The sequence below is a fragment of the Phaseolus vulgaris genome, chromosome 8 (assembly GCF_000499845.2).
Source record: "Phaseolus vulgaris cultivar G19833 chromosome 8, P. vulgaris v2.0, whole genome shotgun sequence".
Taxonomy (NCBI): Eukaryota; Viridiplantae; Streptophyta; class Magnoliopsida; order Fabales; family Fabaceae; genus Phaseolus; species Phaseolus vulgaris.
Genome location: NC_023752.2, coordinates 52,699,950 through 52,724,327, shown reverse-complemented (window position 1 = coordinate 52,724,327; position 24,378 = coordinate 52,699,950). Strand labels below are relative to the sequence as shown.

General features: G+C 40.3%; 3 protein-coding genes across 4 annotated transcripts; 1 reads left to right on the top strand and 2 right to left on the bottom strand.

Annotated features, from left to right (window-relative positions):
* The first annotated feature begins 2,946 nt into the window (after positions 1 to 2,946).
* LOC137827126 (fructose-bisphosphate aldolase, cytoplasmic isozyme) lies at positions 2,947 to 5,530 on the top strand. Its single transcript, XM_068633342.1, has 3 exons — positions 2,947 to 3,305; positions 3,770 to 3,997; positions 4,458 to 5,530. The coding sequence occupies exons 1-3, from the start codon at positions 3,278 to 3,280 to the stop codon at positions 5,276 to 5,278; spliced, it is 1,077 nt and encodes a 358-aa protein (XP_068489443.1). The 5' UTR covers positions 2,947 to 3,277; the 3' UTR covers positions 5,279 to 5,530.
* Positions 5,531 to 15,687: 10,157 nt separating this feature from the next.
* Positions 15,688 to 16,404, bottom strand: LOC137825338 (vegetative cell wall protein gp1-like). The gene has a single exon (XM_068631011.1). It carries the CDS (start codon positions 16,402 to 16,404, stop codon positions 15,688 to 15,690), a length of 717 nt encoding a protein of 238 aa, XP_068487112.1.
* Positions 16,405 to 18,803: 2,399 nt separating this feature from the next.
* LOC137824331 (NAC domain-containing protein 91-like) lies at positions 18,804 to 22,820 on the bottom strand. Of its 2 annotated transcripts, none has more exons than XM_068629926.1 (6): positions 22,240 to 22,820; positions 21,546 to 21,823; positions 20,545 to 20,847; positions 20,134 to 20,412; positions 19,508 to 19,888; positions 18,804 to 19,425 (listed from the first exon to the last, which is right to left on the bottom strand). In XM_068629926.1, exons 1-6 carry the CDS (start codon positions 22,442 to 22,444, stop codon positions 19,162 to 19,164), a joined length of 1,710 nt encoding a protein of 569 aa, XP_068486027.1. In that variant the 5' UTR covers positions 22,445 to 22,820; the 3' UTR covers positions 18,804 to 19,161. The 2 variants fall into 2 exon arrangements, with proteins under 2 accessions (XP_068486027.1, XP_068486028.1); XM_068629927.1 differs by having other exon boundaries at positions 20,134 to 20,409; positions 22,240 to 22,683.
* Between the last annotated feature and the right edge of the window lie 1,558 nt (positions 22,821 to 24,378).

Genomic DNA, 24,378 nt, shown 5'->3' with positions numbered 1-24,378 from the left:
TTGACATATCATCCCAAATTTGTGACCCTAATTTTTATCATTCTCGACAATTATTTTTGTATAACATAATTCATTTCAATAAAAACCACAAATTAATTAAATACACAAATTAATTTTCATTTTACATTTAAAATTAAACATTCACATTCAACCTATTAGACAGGTAAAAAGAAAAAGAAATTTTAACTTAAGCGAAAAATTGTCTCGCTTAAACGAAAATTTCTTTGTTTAGTGAAAATCTAGTCGAGAGTAAGAGTTGAATTGTAACTCTATTTTCGCTTTAGCGAAAAGTTGGTTCAAAAGAAAAAGTTGAGTTTTAACTCTATTTTTGTTTCAGTGAAAAATCTTTTGCTCGAGTAAAATATCACAAAATCAACTTCATGCAAATGAATCAAATATGTTTTCGAAGGTTTTATTCAAAACCACTTTAATATATACAACTTTCAAATAACTCAAAATGATCAATACAATCCATAACTTGCTCAAACATCATCATTAACTCACTTTAATTCAACCTCGATCATTCAAATTCAATATATATTTCCACTCACATCAAACTCATAAACTAACATGTGAAAAACTATAAGAAACTAAATTTACTTATCTAAACTATATTCAAAACTCATATTAAAAAACTTTATACTTTAACATGTAAAATCTAGCCACTATATCAGCATCTCAATCAAAGTATCATATTCAAAGCATTCTAAAACAATTATCTATTAACCAAAACTTCAAATAACATCTTACTCAATTTCAAACATCCATACAATTTTCAAACAAAATATAATCTTTACATATAAATTAAAATATTGTGACCTATATCCAGATAACGTATTCTAAGGTTTTATAAAAAAAACATAAATAACTTCTCTTATCTATAATTCCTTACTCCAAAGTAACTTTTAACTCAAGTAAGAGACTATTCAAAATCTAAACAACTAAAACAAAGTATCCAAAATTAGTATAAGTTTAATCAAATCGAGAGAAACATTTTTCTCAACTAACCCACCTAGATTGATGACAAATTTAAAAGGAAAGGAAGAAAGTAAAGAATCTTCAAAGTAATCATGTATTTATTTTATTTTAATATCTAATTAGTTAAAAATATCCTTAGTTCCTCAGTTATTATGAAGCGTGATCAAATTTTAAAAGAGATGAGATTTGGAGAAAAGAAATTAAAGATAAGATAGAAAAAAATTTAGAATAAGAGATGAGATTTGGAGAAAAGAAATTAAAGATAAGATAGAAAAAAATTTAGAATGGGAGGAGAAGTTTTTTTTTTTGGTATGTATGAGAGAGAAAAAAAAAGGAAGAAGGAAAATGAAACTGGATTTTACAAATCCAATCATTTTCATTTTTTTAGGTTTTTGTTATTTAATTTTAGGATTTAGGATCTTTAGTATTTCGTTTTACTATTTCTAATAATATATTTTTCCATTTTAGTTTCTATAAAAGTTTTGTTCATTTTAATAATTCCTTCAATAAGTATTTGATAAAAAGAATAATAAGAATCAAGATTAAAAATCAAGTAAAAAAAAATAGAAACCAACAATACATATGATTATATTTTTCATGGTTAAAACCATATTATATGGCTCTCATATGTTTTTTTACGGCGTTGTTGATGGTAATAAAAATCCATGAACGAACTAATTTGCTATGTCTATTTATACAGAAAAAGCTCAAACTAACATAAAGGTTAAGGAATATTATACTCAAGTAATGTGTAATTAATTAAAAAGGAGTTATTATTTGAAGAAATTAAAAAAGGAATTATTATTTAAAGAATGAAAGAAAATGTTATTATTTGAAGCAACGGAAGAAAATGTTATTATTTAAAACAATAAATTAAAATAATGGAAGAATAAATTGTTGTTAAGAAGATTAAAGAAGGGGTTATTATTTACTGAAGCAGCAATTATAAATCTAATTAAATCACCATCAAATTTAGCAGTAACTATAGATAATTGTTACAATTTACATTTACGTGTTTTTTATTTTCTTATCTCTGGATTTCTATGTTGTTCAGGTGTTCTTCATCTTAAAACCATTTTTTCACGAATCATTTTTATTTTTGACAACAATTAACTTTCCTTTTTCGAAATGAACTATTATTTAATTTTTTTTCTTTAAAATTCACTATTTTGATATTTAGATTCATCTCATAATGTAGCTTCTTGACAAAAAAAGAAGTTATAAAGATAAAATGAACATACAGTATGTATAAGCTTTATTTCTTCGCTTTAAATCCATGAAATCAAATTATTCTAAAATTAAATATAAAAATATTTTTTCATAATATAGTTGCTGCATTTAAAGGTTTTATTTGTTGTTTGCATTCATTTTTACTCAAATTGAAAGTCTAAACATGGCTGGTTTAAACAAAAAAGAGTTTACAACTAATATTTGATTTCTTATTGATGTTTTAAATATATGTTTTTCACCTAAAAACATGGTTCAAAATATATCATAAATGTGTTTGAAATTTCACTTAAAACATTAAAATCAACTTCTAGATCAATTAAACGTTCTGTCAACATATTTAACATTTTTCTTTCTTGGATGAAGATAGAAGAAAAATTCAACTCAAATTTCCAATAAATTAACTCAATTTGTTTGACTTAATTTATTTATGTTAAGTGAAATACTAAAATCTAAGAATATAAAATTGTGTTAATATTTTAATTTAATATTACTTTAAAGTGTTTTTAAATAAAAGGAATATATATTATTGATAGAGTAGTTAAAAGTCAGTTAGAATATTCTTGAAAAAAGGTTATTAATTATTAAATAATATAAATAGTCAAAATTTAATTATATTTGAGAATAGAAAAAGGATATTTATTAAGAAAGACAGAAGAAAAGGAAAAACTTTACTGCAAGAAAGCAGACTTTGCGTGACTGCAGAATACAAAAGGACGGTTGGGCTTGCATTGATGAGCTGTACAACGGCGTTGGGCCCAATAAAGGTGGGCCGTGAATCCACAGAAAACCAAAACCGCCATTCAATTTTGGTGTCTTTGATTCCAACGGCAGTCCACAGAGACACAACACAACGCTACCTAACAACCCGAGGTCGACGCGTCGCGAGTACGCTTCCTAAGACCCTAGTCTCTTTTCCTGTTGTCGTCTAACCAACGCAACATTGTTATCACCATCACTATATAAACCCCTCTTAACCCTTTTCCTCGTGTTCACTCACTTCTTCACAACCTCAAACCTACTTTTTTTTCTCCGCTCAACTACCTCATCGTCTTCTTCCTCCTCCTCGATCATGTCTCACTTCAAGGGCAAGTACCATGGTACTTCTCTTTCTCCATCTCTCACTCGCTTTTACTTTGATCTATTCTCATACCAACCGTTTGTTTCTAGATCTAACTGTTTCATATGTTTATGTACTGATCCGTTTATTTTATGCGTTTTTTTGAATCGATTTGGACTTGTTTGCATGGATTTAGATCTGAGAGATTCAGATCTGGTTTTTCATTCGAATTTTTATGGAAAGCTGGTATGATTGTTTATGTAGGTGCTCTTACGAGGGATTTTGTTCTGGTTTATGAATTCTGCGTTGTTGTTGATAGTCTAGCGTTTCCTTGTCTTGCAAACTGTTTTTAACTCCGCATCTTTGTTCAAACGATGAAGTTCAACTTGTTTCCAGTTTGTTTTGTTCATGTTTTGGATTTGTCTATGTTCTATGCTGTTTCTTTTTAAAGAAGTTTGGAGTTGATGTCTGTGTGGGGCTGTTGATTGATGATTTTGCTTGCAGATGAGCTTATTGCCAATGCTGCTTACATTGGCACTCCTGGAAAGGGTATTCTTGCTGCTGATGAGTCGACAGGAACAATTGGTAAGCGTTTGTCCAGCATCAATGTGGAGAACGTTGAATCCAACAGGCGTGCTCTTAGGGAGCTGCTTTTCACTGCTCCTGGTGCTCTTCAATACCTCAGTGGAGTCATCCTCTTTGAGGAAACCCTCTACCAGAGCACAGCTTCAGGTACTTGATTTTCCAGGATCTAAATTGGTTTAGTTTGTGATGAGCATTGCATCATTGGGTTTCATGATGCACTGTGTGACGTCAATCAAGGTTTTTAATTGTGGTCAAATGTGGTAGATGCAGCCACAATTATACCACCGTTTTTGTTGGAAACTTGCTTTTTAAATAGAAAGTTAGATACAATTCAATAGCTGCTTTTGTTGTTCATGAAATTATGCAAATCTTTATTGTCTGGTTGAGATGAATTTCTAATTTTTATTTCAGAAGGAAACTATAATTACCTAAGAAATTGCATCACGTTCTGTCCTATTTTGAAACCTTTATTTCATTTTTTTTTCCTTTTCCTTTTCCCTTTTGGCTCTGGCCATTATGCTTTTTTACTGGTGGAATTGTCTTCATTTGAAGGATCATAGTCATTGCTGTTGCACCACTAACCTTGTTGTAAATGAATTTTATGTAGGCAAGCCTTTTGTTGAGTTGTTGAAGGAGAATGGTGTGCTTACTGGTATCAAGGTTGACAAGGGCACCGTGGAGCTAGCCGGTACCGATCAGGAAACCACAACTCAGGGTCTAGATGGCCTTGGTCAGCGGTGTGCCAAGTACTATGAAGCAGGTGCACGATTTGCCAAATGGCGTGCCGTGCTGAAGATTGGTCCCAACGAGCCATCTGAGCTCTCTATCCATGAAAATGCCTATGGTTTGGCCAGATATGCTGTGATATGCCAGGAAAATGGGCTGGTTCCCATTGTTGAACCGGAGATCCTTGTTGATGGATCTCATGACATTCACAAGTGTGCCGCTGTCACTGAGCGTGTCCTTGCAGCATGCTACAAGGCTTTGAATGATCACCATGTTCTTCTCGAGGGAACTCTTTTGAAGCCAAACATGGTTACACCTGGATCTAAATCTGCCAAGGTTTCTCCTCAGGTGGTTGCTGAACACACTGTTAGAGCCCTGCAGCGGACTGTACCTGCTGCAGTTCCTGCCGTGGTTTTCTTGTCTGGTGGGCAGAGTGAGGAAGAGGCATCCCTCAACCTCAATGCCATTAACCAGGTTAATGGGAAGAAGCCATGGTCACTCTCTTTCTCTTTTGGAAGGGCACTTCAACAGAGCACTCTTAAGGCATGGGGTGGAAAAGAGGAGAATGTGAAGAAGGCTCAAGAAGCCTTATTGGTAAGAGCCAAGGCTAACTCAGAGGCAACTCTTGGAACCTACAAGGGTAGTTCGCAACTTGATGATGGTGCCAAAGAGAGCCTCTATGTTGAGAACTACAAATACTGAGAAAAGTTACTGCTCTTTTCTGAGACTAGTGCGGGTAGGAATCGGTATTATGGGTTCTTGCTAATGAGTATTGTGATTTTACTCCTCCCAGAATAATCGCATTTGAAATTTTGCTTTTTGTTTTTTTTAGTGTTCCGCAATATCCTTTTAGTTTCAGTGTATTGGTCAAACATGTGCAAAATGGAGGGGATGTTAAATTTGTGTTCTTGAAAGACACCACCTTTCTGAACGAAGCTTTGTGTTTATTTACAATTCTCCGTCTCTTTGTTTTCATTCTGCATAATCACGAATGAGATTGATAAGTTGAAGGGCTTTTGTGAGTAATCCATTGGATTTGTTTTCTTAACTTTTTAATTCATTAGTGTTCATGTATGTATGAATATATTTAGGTATATCTTGACTTTACTACAAAATTCTTCAATTTCCTTTTTTTTTATCTTAAAAGAATTTAAACAAGAAATGTGTTCTATGGAAAGAGTCAATTAATATCTACATTAATGGTCATTTTAACTTCTTTGAATGATTAACGTATTAAAAAGATGAAATCATCTTCAAAATATGTGTAGTTAGTTAATATAGTACTCTAGAATCACCATATTATTATCCTTTTATTGAGAATAATTAATGTATTAATTTAATAATTAATTTAATAATACAATTATAAAATAAAACGACTGCATTTGGGTTAAAATATCTTCACTCGTAAAAGATTAGTTCTTTTGAATGAGCACTGAAAAAATTGATTTCGAATAAAGTTTATTTTTACTAAGTTGATTCGAAGAAACATGATTTATAATTAAATGTTTTTATTATAAATTATAAAGTAGTGCATTTCATCCTTAGAATCAAGACAATTTTCGGCCTTAATCACTCAACGGATCAAACATTCGCTCAGCGGACCAAAATTTCACTCAAATGGATCTAAAATTTGTTCAGCAGATTCAAACCCAAAAGCAAGTGGAGTCAATTTTTTTCAAATTCGCTCAACGAATTTATATATGATAAGAGATCAATGCTTTTAGAGTTTGGTTAAGTGATCTTCATAAAAGTTGTAACTTGAATGTTAGGACAAATGTTGTCAATTTTAATTGGAGTTATTATGATTTTTTAATTTTTAAATTAAGTAATTTCTTTTTAGTTCATAAGAATTGTTGTTTATCTTTTTAAATTTCTTTTGAGATATATTTGAGTTTGATTGGATAAGTAGAACTCTGTATTGCTTATTATCTTTAACTATTAATTGTTGAATACTTTATGTTTTTTTTAGTTGTTTTTGAATTATGATTCAATATAATAAAGTAAGAGAGTATGATACATGTGAAGATTATATTAAATATTTAAATAATTTAATTTGTTGTGATGAAATTATGAGTGTATTTTGCATGTTTCTTCTTAATGTTTGAAGGTAAATAATGTGAGAATTGAGTGGTATTGTGACTAAAGATGATTTAGATTTATATATATATATATATATATATAAATATAAATATAAGATCACATATCTAGGATGATTTATGAACTATAGTTTAAATTTTTTGTATTAAATAAAAAATAATGTTATAACAAAGATTCTTAACGTTATTAATGGTCTTGGTCAGGTAGACCAAAATATACTATTGTACCGACCAAATAGTCGGGAGTGATGACGTGGTAGCAAGCAATGGTATAGGCGTGTTGAACGGAACACCTGGCTGACAAAAGGGAAGAAAATCGGGAAGCTCGTGTAAGTCGCCAATCGTTAAATTGGCGTGCTCCGATCTCTAGCATATCTAAACTGGTGGTCACCAGGCTTGTGTCGTAGTCGCCGGATGCGAGCTAGGCGACCAAGTGATCAGAGATCGCCGAGAGGAGGACATCGCCGAAATATCAAGAAAGCTTGTTCAAGGCTTTCAAAGGATGCGAGTGCGAAGGATGAAGTTATCAGATGACCATTCCCTCGCTAGCCAGAGGGTGAGGCTAGGGAACAGCTTACCAGGACATACACGATGAAGCAAGTGAAGCAGATCATGATGGCGGCCGGCGAGACCACAGGAAAGGTGTGCGTGGTGACACCCCGTACTCGCCACAGAGAAGAGATCGCGCTCCAAGGCAGCTATACACCGAGTTACTCCTTGCATGGGTAACTTAGTCGAAAGAGTAAGAAGTGATGCTCAAGCAGAGGACGTTCCAGATGGTGACACGTGTACAGCTGGATGCGAGCCACGTGTCCAGAGGTGTAACCGTCAAGAGAGAGAAAGTGCACAAGTATATAAGGGATTCTAACGAACTTCTGAGGTACGCACGTTTAGAACACTTCTTTACGCTTTGAGAATACTGGAGTACGCTGAGAGAGTTTTGCACGGTTCCTTGAGTTACTAGCTTTTCTCTCTTAGAGTTTTGGTGGTTTCGTCACTGACTTGAGCGTCGGAGCGCGATCGGCCGCAGCGGCGCCACTCTGTCTTTTGCAGGTTCTTGAGGTGAACGAGGTGTGAAGGACGGAAGCTAGCGCGGTGCAAAGCCGATCCAGAGGAAGATACATTCGACGAGGCAAGGCTCTTGTGTTCTGGTCAACCGGCAGGATCATCAGGCGCCCATCGTGGGGTCGTGTAAAACCTGTCCCCATCCACAGCGTGAGTTCTTGAAGTTTCTGTAATTTCTGTGTGGTTGTGTGCTGGTGCAACCATTTTCCACCGTTCGTTCGAGCTCTGTTCGGTGATTTCGAGTTTTCCGCCGTTCGTGTGGGTTTTAATCGGTAGTCTGAAGTTTCTTGCTGTTTGCGCGGTTTTCAATCGGTTGATTCAGAGCTTTTTCCGTTCGTTTGCGTTTCTGGTTGGTGAGTCGGAAGTTTGCTGGAAGAGCGGTAGGTTCGTGGCGAAGTTGCAAGTTTCTGCGAAGGTTTCGACGTCTGAATTTATCGGCGTGTTGTTGTGGTTGTGTTTTTGGAAGTTCTTAAGAGTTTGGGAGTTTATGACCGATTGGTTGCTGGATTGATCGTTTGCTGGAGAAGGTTTTGTTCGTTGGAGTGTGGTTTGCTGAGTTTTCATGAGAAAGATGAGAAGCAACCGTTCAAGTCCCGTTGTGCCAGTTGCTGCAGAAAGCGCCATGACCATGGCACATATGATGGAGATCATGCGTGCGCTGCAAGCGAATGTGGAGGCATCGCGCATAGAGCAAGCGAAGATGCATGAAGACCTAGTCGCCTCTCAGGCCAGGAATGAAGAGCTCAGCAAAGTAACTGAGGAGTTGCGTCAAGCTCTTCAGGAGCAGACAAGACGCCCAGTCGTTGAAGAGGTCGTGCCGCCGTCGCCACCTCGCGTTTTCCCAATGCCGTTTTCCCAGGCGATCACAGACACGCCTATCCCTGCGAGCGTAGTACCTATGAAAGCTTCTTTCACCGGCGTGGAGGACCCTGAGGCACATCTCACCACGTTCCACACACAGATGATGCTGTCGGGAGGCTCGAATGCTGTATATTGCAAGATGTTTGTGAGCACGCTCCAGGGAACAGCGTTGAAATGGTTTGTGAGCTTGCCTACAGGTCACATAACCAATTTCCAGCAGTTTTCAAAGCTTTTCGTCGAGCAGTACATTGTGAACAAGACGCCACCTAGGGTGTCTTATGACCTGTTCGACATAAGGCAGTACCAGGGAGAGTCCCTCAGGGACTACTTGAATCGCTTTGGAGCACAGATGGTCCGCTCGCCTGCTAAAGACAAGGAGATGCTGGTATACGCCTTCAAAAAGGGCGTGCTACCGGAACCTTTCTGTGAGGCGCTGATTAGGGTTCACCCCGCCACGTTTGCTGAAGTTAGGCGACTTGCGATGACCCACATCACCGACGAGAGTGAGGTCGCCAAGAAGAGAGGGAGCGTGGCCCCTGCTATGCCACGTGCCCAGACTAGAATCCAGCCGCAGAGGGTGCTAGAGACGATGGCGGCCAAGAAGGATCAGAGGACTCGCCATCCTTATGATCCAAGGAAGAACAAAGGAAGGGGCCCAGGACGCCCCCGGGAGTATAATCGCCTACCAAAGTACAAGTTTGTCATGGGGTTGGCGGATCTAATCGCCATTCCCAACATAGCAGCCAGACTTAAGGCGCCTGAGAAAGTGGGCAACAAGGTGTTAGGACCAAAACCAAACGCTGGTGTGAGTTTCACCAGAGCTTTGGACACACTGTTGATTCGTGTTTGGCTCTGGGATACCAGCTCGACGATCTAGTCAAGAGTGGTTTTTTGAACGGTTACCTGCTGGACAAGAGGACGGGAGGTGCGTCGAGCTCCCAGCCGGCGGGTGGTGAGAGTCAGCAGCATGAGATGCCCACTCATGGCGAGATCCACACCATCGCTGGAGGATTCTCGGGTGGTGGATGCACTGCGTCACAGAGGAAGAGATTCGCGAGGTCTGTGATGACAGTGGATATGTTTGAAAACCACTCACCAGATGTGGATATTACATTCACGAAGGAAGACCTCCGTGACGTTGTGCCTCACGACAACGATAGTCATCTCGCTTGTCACAGCGGGAAGAAAAGTCCACCGGGTACTAGTGGACCAAGGAAGCTCGGCGGATGTAATGTTCTGGCCGACTTTCACACAGTTGCAACTACCCCTTGGCCAGCTAAGACCCTATGGAGGGTGTTTGTATGGTTTCGCCGGCGATCAGGTGGAGGTCAGGGGGTACATCGAGCTATGGACAACGTTCACGAATGAGGTGGCCTTGAGGACGGAGAAAATCAAGTACCTCGTTGTGAACGCCCCCTCAGCATATAACATTCTGTTGGGGAGACCAACCCTCAACAGAATAGGAGCTGTGCCCTCAACTAGGCACATGAAGGTTAAGTTACCATCGATGGAAGGGGTGGTGATCACCATCAGATCTGACCAGAAGAAGGCGAAGAAGTGCTATGAGAATAGCCTTAAGAATAAGAGGTCAGTAAGTTACATTACCACGACGCCGCCTCCTGGTGTGAAGCCCAAGCCAACAGAATGGCGAGTTGTTGATGAGGCGATGGAGGTGGCCGCCGGAGGCGATGTCACCATGCTGGATGCTGAGGTTGAGGGAGAGAGCAGCAGACGGGAGGAAGAGGCGAGGAACTGCCCAGAGGAAGCGAGGGAATTGGGAATCGCCAAGGCGGTGATCGCCAGGGAAACCAGACCCAAACTCGTCGAGGAGTGGCTCGAAAGGGAGATCGGGGGAAAGGTCTTCAAGCTGGGAAGATCTTTGGAGGCTGGGCTCCAAGACCAGATTGCCAAGGTGATAGAACGGCATCTGGATGCTTTTGCATGGTCTGCTTCAGACATGCTGGGAATTGACCCCGATTTCTTGTGTCACCATTTGGCAATGGACACACAAGTTAGACCAGTGCGACAGAGAAGAAGGAAATTTAACGAGGAGAGAAGGCAGGCGATCAGGGATGAAACACAGAAGCTCCTCGTCGCAGGCCATATCCGGGAGGTCCAGTATCCTGAGTGGTTGGCTAATGTCGTATTGGTGAAGAAGAGCAATGGGAAGTGGCGCATGTGCGTCGACTTCACTGACCTGAACAAGGCTTGCCCAAAGGATTCGTACCCTTTGTCAAGCATAGATGCCCTGGTCGACAGTGCAGCAGGGTGCAAGTTGCTGAGCTTTCTGGACGCCTTCTCGGGGTATAATCAGATAAAGATGCATCCTATGAATGAAGAGAAAACTGCCTTCATGACTGAGAGGTCGTGCTACTGTTACAAGGTGATGTCCTTTGGGCTGAAGAATGCGGGGGCCACGTACCAAAGATTAATGGATAAGGTACTTGCACCAATGCTAGGAAGGAATGTGCAAGCGTACATAGATGATATGGTCGTGACCTCGCCAGAAAAGAGCAAGCACGTTTCGGATCTGGAGGAGTTATTCACCACAATCGCCAAGTTCAAATTAAAGCTGAACCCCGAGAAGTGCATTTTTGGTGTGGAGGCAGGGAAGTTCTTGGGATTCCTCTTAACTGAAAGAGGAATAGAGGCAAATCCTGATAAGTGTGCTGCCATCTTGGCGATGAGGAGCCCGGCTACCGTGAAGCAGGTGCAGCAACTTACAGGTCGGATGGCCGCCCTGTCTCGTTTCGTGTCAGCTAGTGGAGAGAAGGGCCACCCATATTTCCAATGTTTGAGGCGAAACAAGTTTGTTTGGTCGAAGGAGTGTGAAGAAGTCTTCGTGAAGCTTAAAGAGTACTTGGCGAGCCCGCCGATTTTGTGTAAACCCTGGGTAGGAACCCCTCTCAGGTTGTATTTTGCTGTGACTGAGAGGGCGATGAGTGCGGTGCTCGTCCAAGATCAAGACCAGGCTCAGAAGCCTATTTATTTCGTCAGCAAGGTGTTGCAAGGCCCGGAGGTGAGGTACCAGGCCTTGGAGAAAGCTGCACTAGCTGTAGTGTTTTCGGCGAGGAGGTTGCGCCACTATTTTAACAGTTTTACAGTGCTGGTGATGACCGACTTACTCATCCAGAAAGTCCTGAAGAAGCCTGATGTGGCTGGGAGGATGGTGAAGTGGGCGGTGGAGCTATCGGAGTTCGACATCAAGTATGAGCGTCGAGGTCTGATCAAGGGGCAGATTTTCGCTGATTTTGTGGTCGAGCTCTCGTCAGAAGCAGCATGAGTTGAAGGGGATGACTTTCGTTGGGTGCTCTCGGTGGACGGGTCGTCAAACCAGCAGGGTAGCGGTGTTGGGGTCATTCTAGAAGGGCCCAATGACATGCTGATAGAACAGTCCCTGAGATTTGCCTCCAAAGCCAGCAACAATCAAGCAGAATATGAAGCGTTGATCGCCGAAATCTTGCTGGCCAAGGAGATGGGGGCTAGGGTGCTTATGGCTAAGAGTGACTCGTTATTAGTCACGGGACAGGCGAGTTCCAGGCCAAGGATCCATAAATGGCGGCTTACTTGGAGTATGTGCAGGAGTTGAAGAGTTCCTTTGTCTCATTTGAAGTGGTGCATGTGCCCAGAAAGCAGAATTCCCGAGCAGACTTGATAGCTAAGCTCGCCAGTTCGGGCAAGGGGGGTAGGCAGAGGACAGTGATCCAAGAAACTCTGAAGATGCCTAGAGCATTTGTGGCGGACCACCTGGTTCTTCAGATAAGCAAGTCAACGGAGAAAGCGGCAAGGAGTCGCAAGTCCTTGACCCAGGAGACCTTGAGATCGCCGAGAATAAGAGCATGTCGGGGGGAGAGGGTGAACATGACGCAGGTCTGCGCTACGCATGAGCCAGACACGTGGATAACACAGTACCAGCGCTGCCTGGCAGATGGCCTTCTCCCGCTGGATCCGACGGAGGCTAGAAAGATAAAGAAGAACTCCAACAAGTTCACCATGATAGATGGCGAGCTGTATAGGTTTGGGTTCAGACACCCACTCCTAGAATGTGTGCACGGAGAAAAATGCACCAGAATCATGGCCGAGCTCCATGAAGGGATATGTGGGAGTCACGTCGGGGGTCGAGCTCTGACTGCTAGAACCCTCCGTGCAGGCTATTACTGGCCAACGATGAGAGAGGACTGCAAGAAGTATGCACAGTGCTGCAAGCAATGTTAGCAGCACGCCGATGGCACAAAGCGCCTCCAGAAGAGTTAAAGTCAATTTACAGCCCTTGGCCATTTCATAAGTGGGGAATTGACATTCTGGGACCTTTCCCATTGGCGATCAGGCAGATGAAGTACTTGGTGGTGGCGATTGAATACTTCACCAAGTGGATCGAAGCAGAACCAGTGGCCCAGATCACCGCACACAAGATTGAGAGCTTTGTATGGAAGAACATCGTGTGCCGGTTTGGTGTGCCTAAGCGCCTGGTGTCAGACAATGGGACTCAGTTTGCAAGTCACCTACTGAAGAAGCTGTGCGAGGAGGTGGGGATTCAGCAGGTGTTTGCATCCGTCGAGCACCCTCAGACAAATGGCCAAGTGGAGTCCGCCAATCGGGTGTTGCTAAGAGGCTTGAAGAGAATGCTAGAGAAAGCCAAGGGATCGTGGGTTGAAGAGGTACCCCGCATAGTTTGGGCGTACCATACCACCGAGCAGTCAGGAACCCATGAGACCCCTTTCAGCTTGGTCTATGGATGTGATGCAATGATTCCAGTTGAAATCCAGGAGAGCTCGCCGAGATTTCAGAATTTCGTGGTGGAAAACTCAAACGAAGAAAGAAGGTTGAATCTGAATTTGCTGGATGAGGTTAGGGAGGAGGTAAGGGTAAAGGCTGAGGCAGTGAAAAGGAGGATTGAACGAAGGTATAACTCGAAGGTGATGCCAAGGCAGTTTAGAGAAGGCGACCTGGTGATGAGGAAGGTCCACCAGTACGAGATGGAAAACAAGTTATCGCCTAAGTGGACAGGACCGTTCAGAATAACCGAGGCGCTCGGGAACGGCGCCTACCGCTTAGAGACATTGGAAGGAGGGGTGATTCCTCGCACTTGGAACGCCACACACCTCAAGTTATATTACAGTTAAAGCTTTGTAAGTAAAAACGAACATGAAGAGATTCGCAAGCTTTCTGTCAAAACAGTTTGAAGGGGGCACTCTTTTTTCCCTAAGGAGGGTTTTTAATGAGGCCACCCAATAAAGAAGAGTTTTCAAAGAGTTTAAAGTTTCTAAGATTGCATGCTTGTTATTTCGAAAGTTTTAGAAAAAAGACCTTATCACCCGTATGTGATTCAAGGCAAGTTTAAAGTTATGTTGCATTCTTTCTAAGTAAAAGTTTTGAAGTCCCCATTGCTTTTCGGCGATTGGCGGCATCAGCTAAAGTTTTAAAGTCCTCATCGTCTTTTGGCGATCGGAGGCACCAGCGACGACTAAAGACCTCAACGCTCTCGTGCGTTTGGAAGCAAGAAAAGAAAATACCTCCTCGCCCTCGAGCGAGTGCAGGCGAGAAAGAGAAAAAGTCCTCAATGCATCCGGGGGGGGGGGAGATGTACACCCTGGGCAACTTGAGGCACCAGATAAAGTCCTTCTCGCCGTCGAGCGAGTTCAGGCGAGAAAAAGTCCTCACCTCAGAGTGAGTTCAGGCAAGATGAACTGAAAAGTCAGGGGTGTTCGTGACCTTAAACGGCGGGAAAGGAAGGAAAACGCCTTTCCCCCTTTAAGTGAAACATCAATATTGACTTAGTAAGACCAAAGAAGACTTCCACGTTTGTGGGCGGTGTGAAGGCGGATAAAATCTTTCTCGTCCTGAACGAGTTCAGGTATGGCGTGAAGGGTGAAAGAAGTTTAAAAGATAGCTAAGGTAGGTTCAAAGAGAACACCTCGCTATCCGGCTTATTGTTCTGAAACTCAAGGAGGTAGAGAAGGATCCGAAAGGCGCCTCTACCCCCCAAATGAGGGAACAATAGCCAAGATATAAAGGCAAAGAAAGCTTACATCGCCAGAACCCTATGGCGATCAGAAGAATTCCAGGCGATGACAGGAGTAAAGGCTAACCTTGCCGGGCAGATCAGGTAAACTGTATTGTGATACCAGTTTAAGTTAAAACCTACTGCCTAGTAAGTAACTAATTGCCTTAAGTTTGCAAGTTACGTTAAACGTCATCGCTTGAAGGTTAATAAGTTGCTCAAGTTTTACTTCGAGTTAACAGTTCGATAAATTGTTATAAGATTAACGGTTTGCTCAAGTTCAAAGCAGTGAATGAATAGTTGAGCCCGGAGTATTGCCGGGTCGATTTGTTTAAGCAAGTTTCACCAGGTAAGTTGATTAACCATACAGCGAGTAAGAAAGCAGATGAAGGTTAAAGAATGCGAAGTAAACAGAAAGACGAGGTGCAAAAAGCAGGAAAAGTTATATAAAAGCAGTGTCAGTTCAAATACGTAAGAAGAAAAATTACAAGTAAAGTTCGTACAAACAGAAATAAGCGCTAAGTTTCAAAAAACAAGTGATGGAGGGAGGTGATTAATCTTTAGAGGGCACGATCTTCCCATCCACCACTTCGTTGCAAATGGACACCATAGTCAGATCAAGCTCAGGGTATTGGCAAGCGACTTGCTCCAGGGCGGCGTCAAACCCGGCGGCAAGGACTTGGGCGGAGCTTTGCTCGAGCTCTTCGGTTTGTTGCTTCAGCTCGTCAGTTCGTTTCTTCAGCTCTTCAGTTTCCCCGCGAGCTTGAGCAAGGTCTTTAGCAACCTTTTTGCCTTCGTCCCGCGCCTGGGCCAGCTTTGCAGCAGTCTTCTTGTTTTTCTCTTGAGCTTTGGCGAGCTCAGCCATGGCGTCGTCCCTCTCCTTCTCGACCTTCCCGAGGAGGACCTCCCGATCAGCTGACCTCTTTTCAAGGTTCTCCACCTTGGCCGCATCTGCTTTCATTGACGCCTCCAAGTTGGCCACCTTGAGCCTGTAGGGTACCAGCTTACTCTCCAGCTCAATTTTCTCTTGAGCTAGGAGGTGCAGTTTTTGGCGCAGATCAGAGGCCTCCTTACACGCGCCCCTTAGCTCAGTGCTCATGGCGTCCAGATCTCTTCGAGGGAGGGGGAAGGCTTGCAGTTGTTGCTAGTGGAGGTGCTGGAGGAGCTTGATGCTGGCTTTCACCACCACCCTCTTGAGTTTGAAGGGCGAGGGGGGCTTCTTGGCGTGGTGGTGAAGTCGGGGACTCTGTTATGAGGATTGGAGAGTTGTGAGCACCTTCATCTCCACCTGGTGCGGCCCCAGCAATTGAGGTGGTTGAAGGAGGACCCTCTCTAGCAGATACGAACGACGTGGAGGCGCTTGGAGGGTTCTCTATGAAATTAGGCTCGCTGCCTTCAACCACAGGGGGCGCGACAGCCAAGGGTATTGCTTGGACTGGCAGTGTTGGAGCTGGAGGAGAAGGCGGTGTTGGAACTGAAGGAGAAGGAGGCATTGGTGTTGGGAGAGCGGGTGGTGAAGAGGGTGCCACCCTTGTTCTTTTGGTGACGAGGCCGTTTTTAGTCGCCTCGTCATCCTCTTCATCCTCTTGTACCACCTGAGGAGTTTTCCTCTTTGGCTTCCTCAAGACAAGCTTTTTTCTTTGAGGGACAGGTAGCGTCTCCGAAGGAGTTGGACCGTGGGAAGGAGATCTGCCCTGAGCAGCGGCGATCTCCACCACAGAGTTGGGAACGGTTTGGGAACCCGTCGCCAACTTGTGGGAACGGGCGATCACCCTCAGTTCAGCTAGTTTGCCTTTGCCCAACATGAAGTCTGCACAGAGTAAAAAAAAAATATATATAGACAAGTAAGCACAAAAGCAAAAGCAAAATATACGAGTATATGCACGAATAACGCAAACAAGTGGTACATGAATTAAAAACCAAGATAGTCGGGAGTGATGACGTGGCAGCAAGCAATGGTATAGGCGTGTTGAACGGAACACCTGGCTGACAAAAGGGAAGGAAATCGGGAAGCTCGTGTAAGTCGCCAATCGTTAAGTTGGCGTGCTCCGATCTCTAGCATATCTAAACTGGTGGTCACCAGGCTTGTGTCGTAGTCGCCGGATGCGAGCCTAGGCGACCAAGTGATCAGAGATCGCCGAGAGGAGGACATCGCCGAAATATCAGGAAAGCTTGTTCAAGGCTTTCAAAGGGCACGAGTGCGAAGGATGAAGTTATCAGATGACCATTCCCTCGCTAGCCAGAGGGTGAGGCCAGGGAACAGCTTACCAGGACATACACGATGAAGCAAGTGAAGCAGATCATGATGGCGGCCGGCGAGACCACATGGAAGGTGTGCGTGGTGACACCCCGTACTCGCCACAGAGAAGAGATCGCGCTCCAAGACAGCTATACACCGAGTTACTCCTTGCATGGGTAACTTAGTCGAAAGAGTAAGAAGTGATGCTCAAGCAGAGGACGTTCCAGATGGTGACACGTGTACAGCTGGATGCGAGCCACGTGTCCAGAGGTGTAACCGTCAGGAGAGAGAAAGTGCACAAGTATATAAGGGATTCTAACGAACTTCTGAGGTACGCACGTTTAGAACACTTCTTTACGCTTTGAGAATACTGGAGTACGCTGAGAGAGTTTTGCACGGTTCCTTGAGTTACTAGCTTTTCTCTCTTAGAGTTTTGGTGGTTCCGTCACTGACTTGAGCGTCGAAGCGCGATCGGCCGCAGCGGCGCCACTCTGTCTTTTGCAGGTTCTTGAGATGAACGAGGTGTGAAGGACGAAAGCTAGCGCGGTGCAAAGCCGATCCAGAGGAAGATACATTCGACGAAGCAAGGCTCTTGCATTCTGGTCAACCGGCAGGATCAACTATAATGAAAAATTGGAGATAAGTTTATTGTATCGTTAGAGTTAAAATCCTTGTTGTGACTTCTAGATATAAATACTTTAAACTTACCTTTGAATGTACGTAAAAATTGGTCAAGTGCTTGTTTCTAATAGTAAATGCTAATAAATATTCTTTTATGAATATATGGATATTATTTAATATGTGGTAATTTATGTGTGATTATGTGATTTTACATATGTTAGTAATTGATGAAATAGTGATAATTGATTTGAGTTGTAAAATTATAGTTATAATGAATTTTAAATATAGTTATTTCATCGTAATCATAATAGTTTAGATAATTTTCCCATATATGTTGTTTATGTGGTAATATATTATATTTGTACTGTTTTGAATAGATACATGTATAAGTTTTGGAGTAGTATCTAGAAGAGACTATGTAATAATGAAGTTTTCTTTTGGAAAACATGAATGAGTATATATATATATATATATATATATATATATATATATATATATATATAATTTTATTTTAAAAACTAAAACTTAAGTAGTATATAAATCACTAAATGAATAATTAAAAAAGAAATATAGTAAACTTAAAAATTCTAAATACTCAATATAATTACATATTACATATTGTCAATATTTCATTTATGCACGCACATTGATGAAGCAATTTCTCCTTTCTGATAAATGCAATTTTTATTGATTTTTTTAACAATAATTTGTTCTTTGATTACATTAATCAATAATCCATTATTTTATTCTTTAAGCTCAAAACCTTAGTGATTTCTAACTCCCTTATAATACTCCTTCACTGAACATTCTCTCTGAATACACATTCATGACTCATAAATTGATCAAATAGATATTGAGTAACCTTCACTTCAATTTCAGAAGGATAAACTAAAATATCAACAACTAAATACAACATTCCTTCTGTAAAGTCTTCGATAAATCACATCCTAAAGTATTTTTCAAGTAGGTATATATTTATTTTCCCTTAGCAACTTTACTTCAATAGTATTAATAATATTATTATTTGTTCCCATATGGGTTGGTTGTGTTTGATTAATTTTGCACCAAATTTGACAATAAATTCAAAACTAATGAAAATTACACTTACATCTTCATGTCTGAAAATTGTACACATATATACGCGTCTAAAGATGGTGTAACAGATTATAACATAAATAAACAGTTACTAGACAGACACAGATTGTGATGAGTTGAAAAATAAGTAATGTAAGTGCAGTTGTAATCAAATTGCTAGAATAGAATTCTGTGTGTTTCTTTAATACTTAATTTTCATGAAAAAAACCAAATTTATGGATTAAGATGGTGGAGCAGTTAAAGAAAAGCTTACATAGAATACTCTTCCTAAGTTAACATAGCCAAAAATAGATACAACAAAACCTCATGGGAATAAATGACTGCATGCTATCGCTACTAACCAAACCAAATGGGTAAACTAACCTTAACCTCAACAAAAATGGAAGCGGTTAAACTATGAATCTAACTGCAGCAACATGTGTCTACCAGACTAGACAGCTATGTTACCATACTCTGGAATGACTACTTCATTACATACATATATGCACATACATATTTTACATTCTTATCAACAAGTCTCTGAAAAGTCAATCCTACACACCTCCCTAACTGGCCAAAAAAGCAATGGAGGCAAATTCCGCATAAAAGGAATGAACTTGTAAGCAGTTTAAGATCTCACATATGCCCATATATTAACAACGAGTATTACTGAAACCAACACAGTTGCAGAAACTCCAAGAACATAAGACCACATGCCACGGTTAGACGAAACCTGTAGATGGTCTTTTGAGATGGATTCTGCAGTTGCAACATGCTGTTGAGTGATCTTTCCTAAGTCAGATGACTCCGGAGATTCCTTCTCTCGTTCATCCACATCATCAGCAACGGCGGAACTCTCGTCGGCAGCTTGGTTGTCTGAAGCTTTCCACTCCTGCAAAACAGGATCACAAAAATCTCAAAACATGCAGAGACAACTGAGTTAGATATACAAGTTAAATAAACAAACTCCTTACCCTAGTATTGATGGTTTTTGAATTATGGTCTTCTGGGGCACAAGCACAACTTCCATCTTTTGCCGCCTCCTCAGAACCAAACGGAGGCCCACGCCCAACAAGCAACCGTATTCTCCTTGGTGCATTACCTTGTGATGGTACCATTCCATTCATGTTTGGCTGTTCAGTTCGTCCTTGACGAGACCTTATTCTGATTCCAGTACCACCATTATTATTAAACGCATCAAAGTTTCTTAGTTGCCCACAATTCTTGGTCGTATAGTCCACTTCGCCCATAGAACCATCGTTTGAGAAAGCCATCTCGGGACTGTTCTGAAATAATCCTACATTGCTCTTCTGCTCAACTGCCTCCTTAGGATAACCATGCAATGCCTGCGGATTCTGCAGCAGCAAATAACACACTGACATTAGACAAGTGGAACATTCAAATGAGCTATATAAACTCACTTAACAGATATAATCCAACTTGTAATTTGATGCCATTTTAGACAAAAGGTCAATTAACATAAAAACGTGAATAAATAATGGGTTAGAGCTGTCATTGGGAGTTTAAAAATTAATAGAAGTCATTATGATTGCAGCAATCTAGAATAACTAAAGGATAAAAGCAATAAGAGCTAACTCACCGTCATATTGGCCATTTCCACATCTGAGTCACTGCCTGATCCATGGTCCTTAACATTGAGGAGGGATGAGCATGGCTCTAGACTGCTAGTATCATAGGAGATCGCATCCCAATTAACTGAGTCAAAAAGGTCAGACATATTGTCATTTGTACCATACTGAAGTTCTGATTGATAGTAAATTTCTGGTGGGAAATGAGCATGGACTGGGGAGAATAATTTGTCATCTAATTGCTGGTTTGTTGGGTCATAAAAATCCTCAAAGTTAAATGCCTGATCCTGCTGTAGTTGTAAAATCATCAAGTATAGTTACTAAACCAACAAATTCAATGTTTTCAAATCAAATAAGGGGGAGGGTGAAATCAAGGGGAAAAGGAAGAAAGAATAGATCAAAACTCAAGCAACCAATCTAACCTCTGAAGCTAGTTCTACAATCTGATTTTGTGCATCCCGAGCATCACATCCATCACTATGGGAGTCAACTGGAGTTATAATGTTGGATATTACTTCTTCAGAGTTCTCAGGGATAACTGTTAGAGGCTTTTCACCTTCAGTAATCTGTGAGGAAGATGCTGGATCCAGAGAGGAATCAGATTGTATTTCATCTGGAGAGTGATTGGCAGTCATAGGGGTTGAAGCAGCCCGTTCCACTTCACCATTTGAAGCTTCAAGACTCTCATCATGTTTTTTAAATAAGCGACAAAGGACATACGGATTCTGCGATTAGTTAAATCAACCATATTGAAAAGTCAGCAACATATCTCATGGACACTCTGACATAGACACAAAGTGCAGAAGCTTTATGCTAAATAATATATACTGATCTGTAGGTACAATCTTATCAGGTAGGGTTACAAGCAGTTGGACAAGAGATAACGGAAATGTGTAATAGTACATTTAAAGATGCAAAAGAAGAACACGAAGATCATTTAGAATCAAAATAACAAGGTGGAGAAGCAAATCGAAGAGATATTAAATACAGTAGTCAATATCGTTTGACTCAGTCAGCAAACCAAATCTTCTTACGACATTAAAACCTGAGAGTTTTATGAAATAAGTAGGGAAAGAGGAACCCCCTCAAACTTGAAAAATCATGAAAGGAAAACAATACAAGACACAAACATTAAAAACAAAAATCAAATAATCGACTTTGCTTTAATCAATTGTCACAAATATGTAAACCCATCACTCTTTCAACCAACCCTAAACCAAATAGGAAGAAGAAGGAACGAAAATAAATCATCATTCATCACATCAAACATTGAGAGATAAAAACCAAGCTTAACATGTTAAACACCTCCTGAGGGAAAAAAAAGAGCTATTAAAGTTTACAAACAATTTAATGCGAAAACACCATGATAACAAAGATGGAAAGCAAATATACCAAACAACAGAAGTAGGAGATAAGACCAGACCTGTCCAGGATTGGTACCATCGAGCTCCTTCAGGGTAGGCCTGTACTCATGCATAACCCAATTGGTTCTCTTCCCCTTCGGTGCACGACCAGTATAGAAAACAAGAGTCTTCTTCATTCCAATCAAAGTGGACCCAGACTTAATCCTTCGATCCTTCCCCGTTGCTTTCCAATACCCAAGGCTCGTAGCTCGGTTCAACCTGTGCCCATTGGGATACTTCCGATCCTGCGGACAGAAGAAGAACCACTCTGGATCCTTGTTCCGTACCACCGACAAATCTACAGCAAACAAACCCCACCCCAACAACACCCAACAAGCACGAACAATATAAGCAAATCAAACAGCACAGCCACTTTCCACATCAATGTTTACCACTAATTCCATGTCTAACAATACAAAACAACCTTTCTTCCTCAAAATAAAACTTAAATACAGCACCATAGAAATTTGATCTCCAATTAACATCAACACTTTTTCTTTATAGCCTCTTCTAATCAACAAGATAAAATGCTGATTATGATTACGGAACAACAAAAGCTGTACTTAAGTCTAGTTCAAAAGAAGCATCATAAAAAGAAAGAAGAAGTAATCCATCGACAGTACAAAAAGATGAGTAAAGCAAAAAACTAAAACTTTCCCAATTGCACAACAACCCCAGCTAAAATTTGCAGATAGAATAAGGAGAAGAAAATACCAGGCAAATCCCAAGGCTCCCATTTGCAGACATCAATTTCACGGATAACCCAAACATCGTCCCCGTTTCCGTTGATCTTCGAGCGCAGATAGTAATCAATAAGCTCTTCATCGGTGGGACGGAAACGGAAGCCTAGCGGCAGTGTGTTGAGAGACAGCACCGCCGTGCGCGGCGGCGGGTAACACTCTACGACAGCAGCACCCATGAGGGTAAAGCAAGTTTTGAGAAAGCCCAGAAGGCGAAGAGAGAAAAAAAAGGAGAAAGGAGAAAACTTGGAGATAAATAAGGTGAAAAACGAAGTGGGAATCGTAGGGATTCTGGAGAATTTAGGTGCTTTTTGAGTTTTCCGTCGTGACAGGTAAAAGAAGTTGGTCGGAAAGTGAAGGTGGTGGTGGCTGAGTTATTAATATAAATTCCTCGTATATGCGGTGAACACAACGTAGTAGTTGTGAAAGGCGCGGCGAGGGAGGGTAAAAAGGGAAATGGGAGTTGGCGGAAAACAAGTACCGAAAGAGATTGCGACACGTGGCATTCATCGGGGGCTGCAGTTGTCTTGGTGAGTAAGGAAACTTACCAGCAGTAGTGTGAACAAGTGGAAGAGGCGTTTCAAGTTTTTGGATTCAAAAGACTTGTACTATACACAAAACGACAACGTCCACCAATGTCCACGTCACCATTTCTTTCTATTACTTTTTCCACCTCTCATTAATTTAATACTATGAAAATATTATTATTTATCTCATCAACTATTATATTTCTTTTTTTCCCCTTTCTTATCTCAAGTTGCACCTGTTAGAATGTGCAAATATTTTTGCTTTTTTTCTTCTTTTACAACACTTCCTTTTAGGGTAGAGATTATCTTCGAACTATCTTCTTCTTACTTTCTGCTTATTATAGTGCACTGTATTATATTCAAGATTTTGTTCTTATATAATATAATATAATATAATGTTACCTTTATAGAGATCACTAATGCTCTGTGGCTCAATAAAGAGTAAAGCGATTGATGCTTTTCATTTTTTTCATCTTCATTTTCAATAAATGTTCAGATTGGATTCTCTTCAGATACAAATACTAAACTTCAAAAATTATTTCATTCAACATTAAAGTAAATTTCAAACTATACAAGATTTTCATCAATCATCATTCATAAGTTTACTGACAAATAGTTTTAAAAAACTTTGGTAGATGTATTCTCTTAAAAAACAAACGATTATTAATATCTCGTTTATTCTCATCTCACGTTTTATTTTATTTCAATTTTATCCTTATATTTATATTTTATTTTATTATATTAAAAATATATGAGAGAAGATATTTATGTGAGTAGTTTTAATTTTATATTTTAAAAGATAATAGAAAAGATAACATTATTTTTAAATTTAAAAAATTTGAAATTCAAAATTAAACATTGTAAAGTGAGGCTGGTTGAGGAGTATGGTGCAATTGCACTTTTTTTTTCTCTCGTTCATCTTCACTTTTATTCCATCAAACACCTTTTCCATTTTTTTTCTATTTTCATATTTAAAATACAAAATATGAAAAGTCTGTAGTTTCATTTTAGAACCACGAAACCAATCAGTAAGTGTTGTTTTTCAATTATAAAGTAGAAGATAGAAATGCAATATCTAAATTTACTCTTTTTTTTATTCATTTATGCATGTCTTTGGCATTGTAGAATGACAATATTGTTATTATTGTGTTGACATAAATAACGCCATAAAATACACGAAGACAACAATTTACTCAAACTTATAATAAAACTATTAAAGAAAACAAACAAAAATAAATAGTAGGATTTTGTTCATTGAATAAAAATTGAAAGGGAAAAAAAGTACTAGATAAAAGTTCGCAGTGGGAGTGAGAGAGGTTAGTCTATGAGAAAGAGAGGACTTAGGGAGAAAAGGGGAGACACATTAGTGTATGAGTGAAAGGAGAAAAGAGTGAGAAAATAGATCGGGAAAGGAAAGAACAAACAAGTGAAATGCTTACACATTTTGATATTTGATTGGGAGGGTTAAAAATAATTAAAGGGGCGGTAGTGATGGAGGATATGAAGGGGAAGTGGTTGGCAGTGGTGGTAAATGATAGGAACGATTTTACTAAGTCTATCTGCGAGTCAAGACAAAGAAAATATAA

Coding starts and splice junctions, on each gene's coding strand:
- LOC137827126 (XM_068633342.1), top strand. CDS start 3,278: ATGTCTCACTTCAAGGGCAAGTACCATG. Junction 3,306..3,769: donor CTTCAAGGGCAAGTACCATG/GTACTTCTCTTT, acceptor TTTTGCTTGCAG/ATGAGCTTATTGCCAATGCT. Junction 3,998..4,457: donor CTACCAGAGCACAGCTTCAG/GTACTTGATTTT, acceptor AATTTTATGTAG/GCAAGCCTTTTGTTGAGTTG.
- LOC137825338 (XM_068631011.1), bottom strand. CDS start 16,404: ATGTTGGGCAAAGGCAAACTAGCTGAACTGAGGGTGATCGCCCGTTCC.
- LOC137824331 (XM_068629926.1), bottom strand. CDS start 22,444: ATGGGTGCTGCTGTCGTAGAGTGTTACCCGCCGCCGCGCACGGCGGTG. Junction 19,889..20,133: donor TGGAAATGGCCAATATGACG/GTGAGTTAGCTC, acceptor TTGCTGCTGCAG/AATCCGCAGGCATTGCATGG. Junction 19,426..19,507: donor CAAAAACCATCAATACTAGG/GTAAGGAGTTTG, acceptor CCTGTTTTGCAG/GAGTGGAAAGCTTCAGACAA.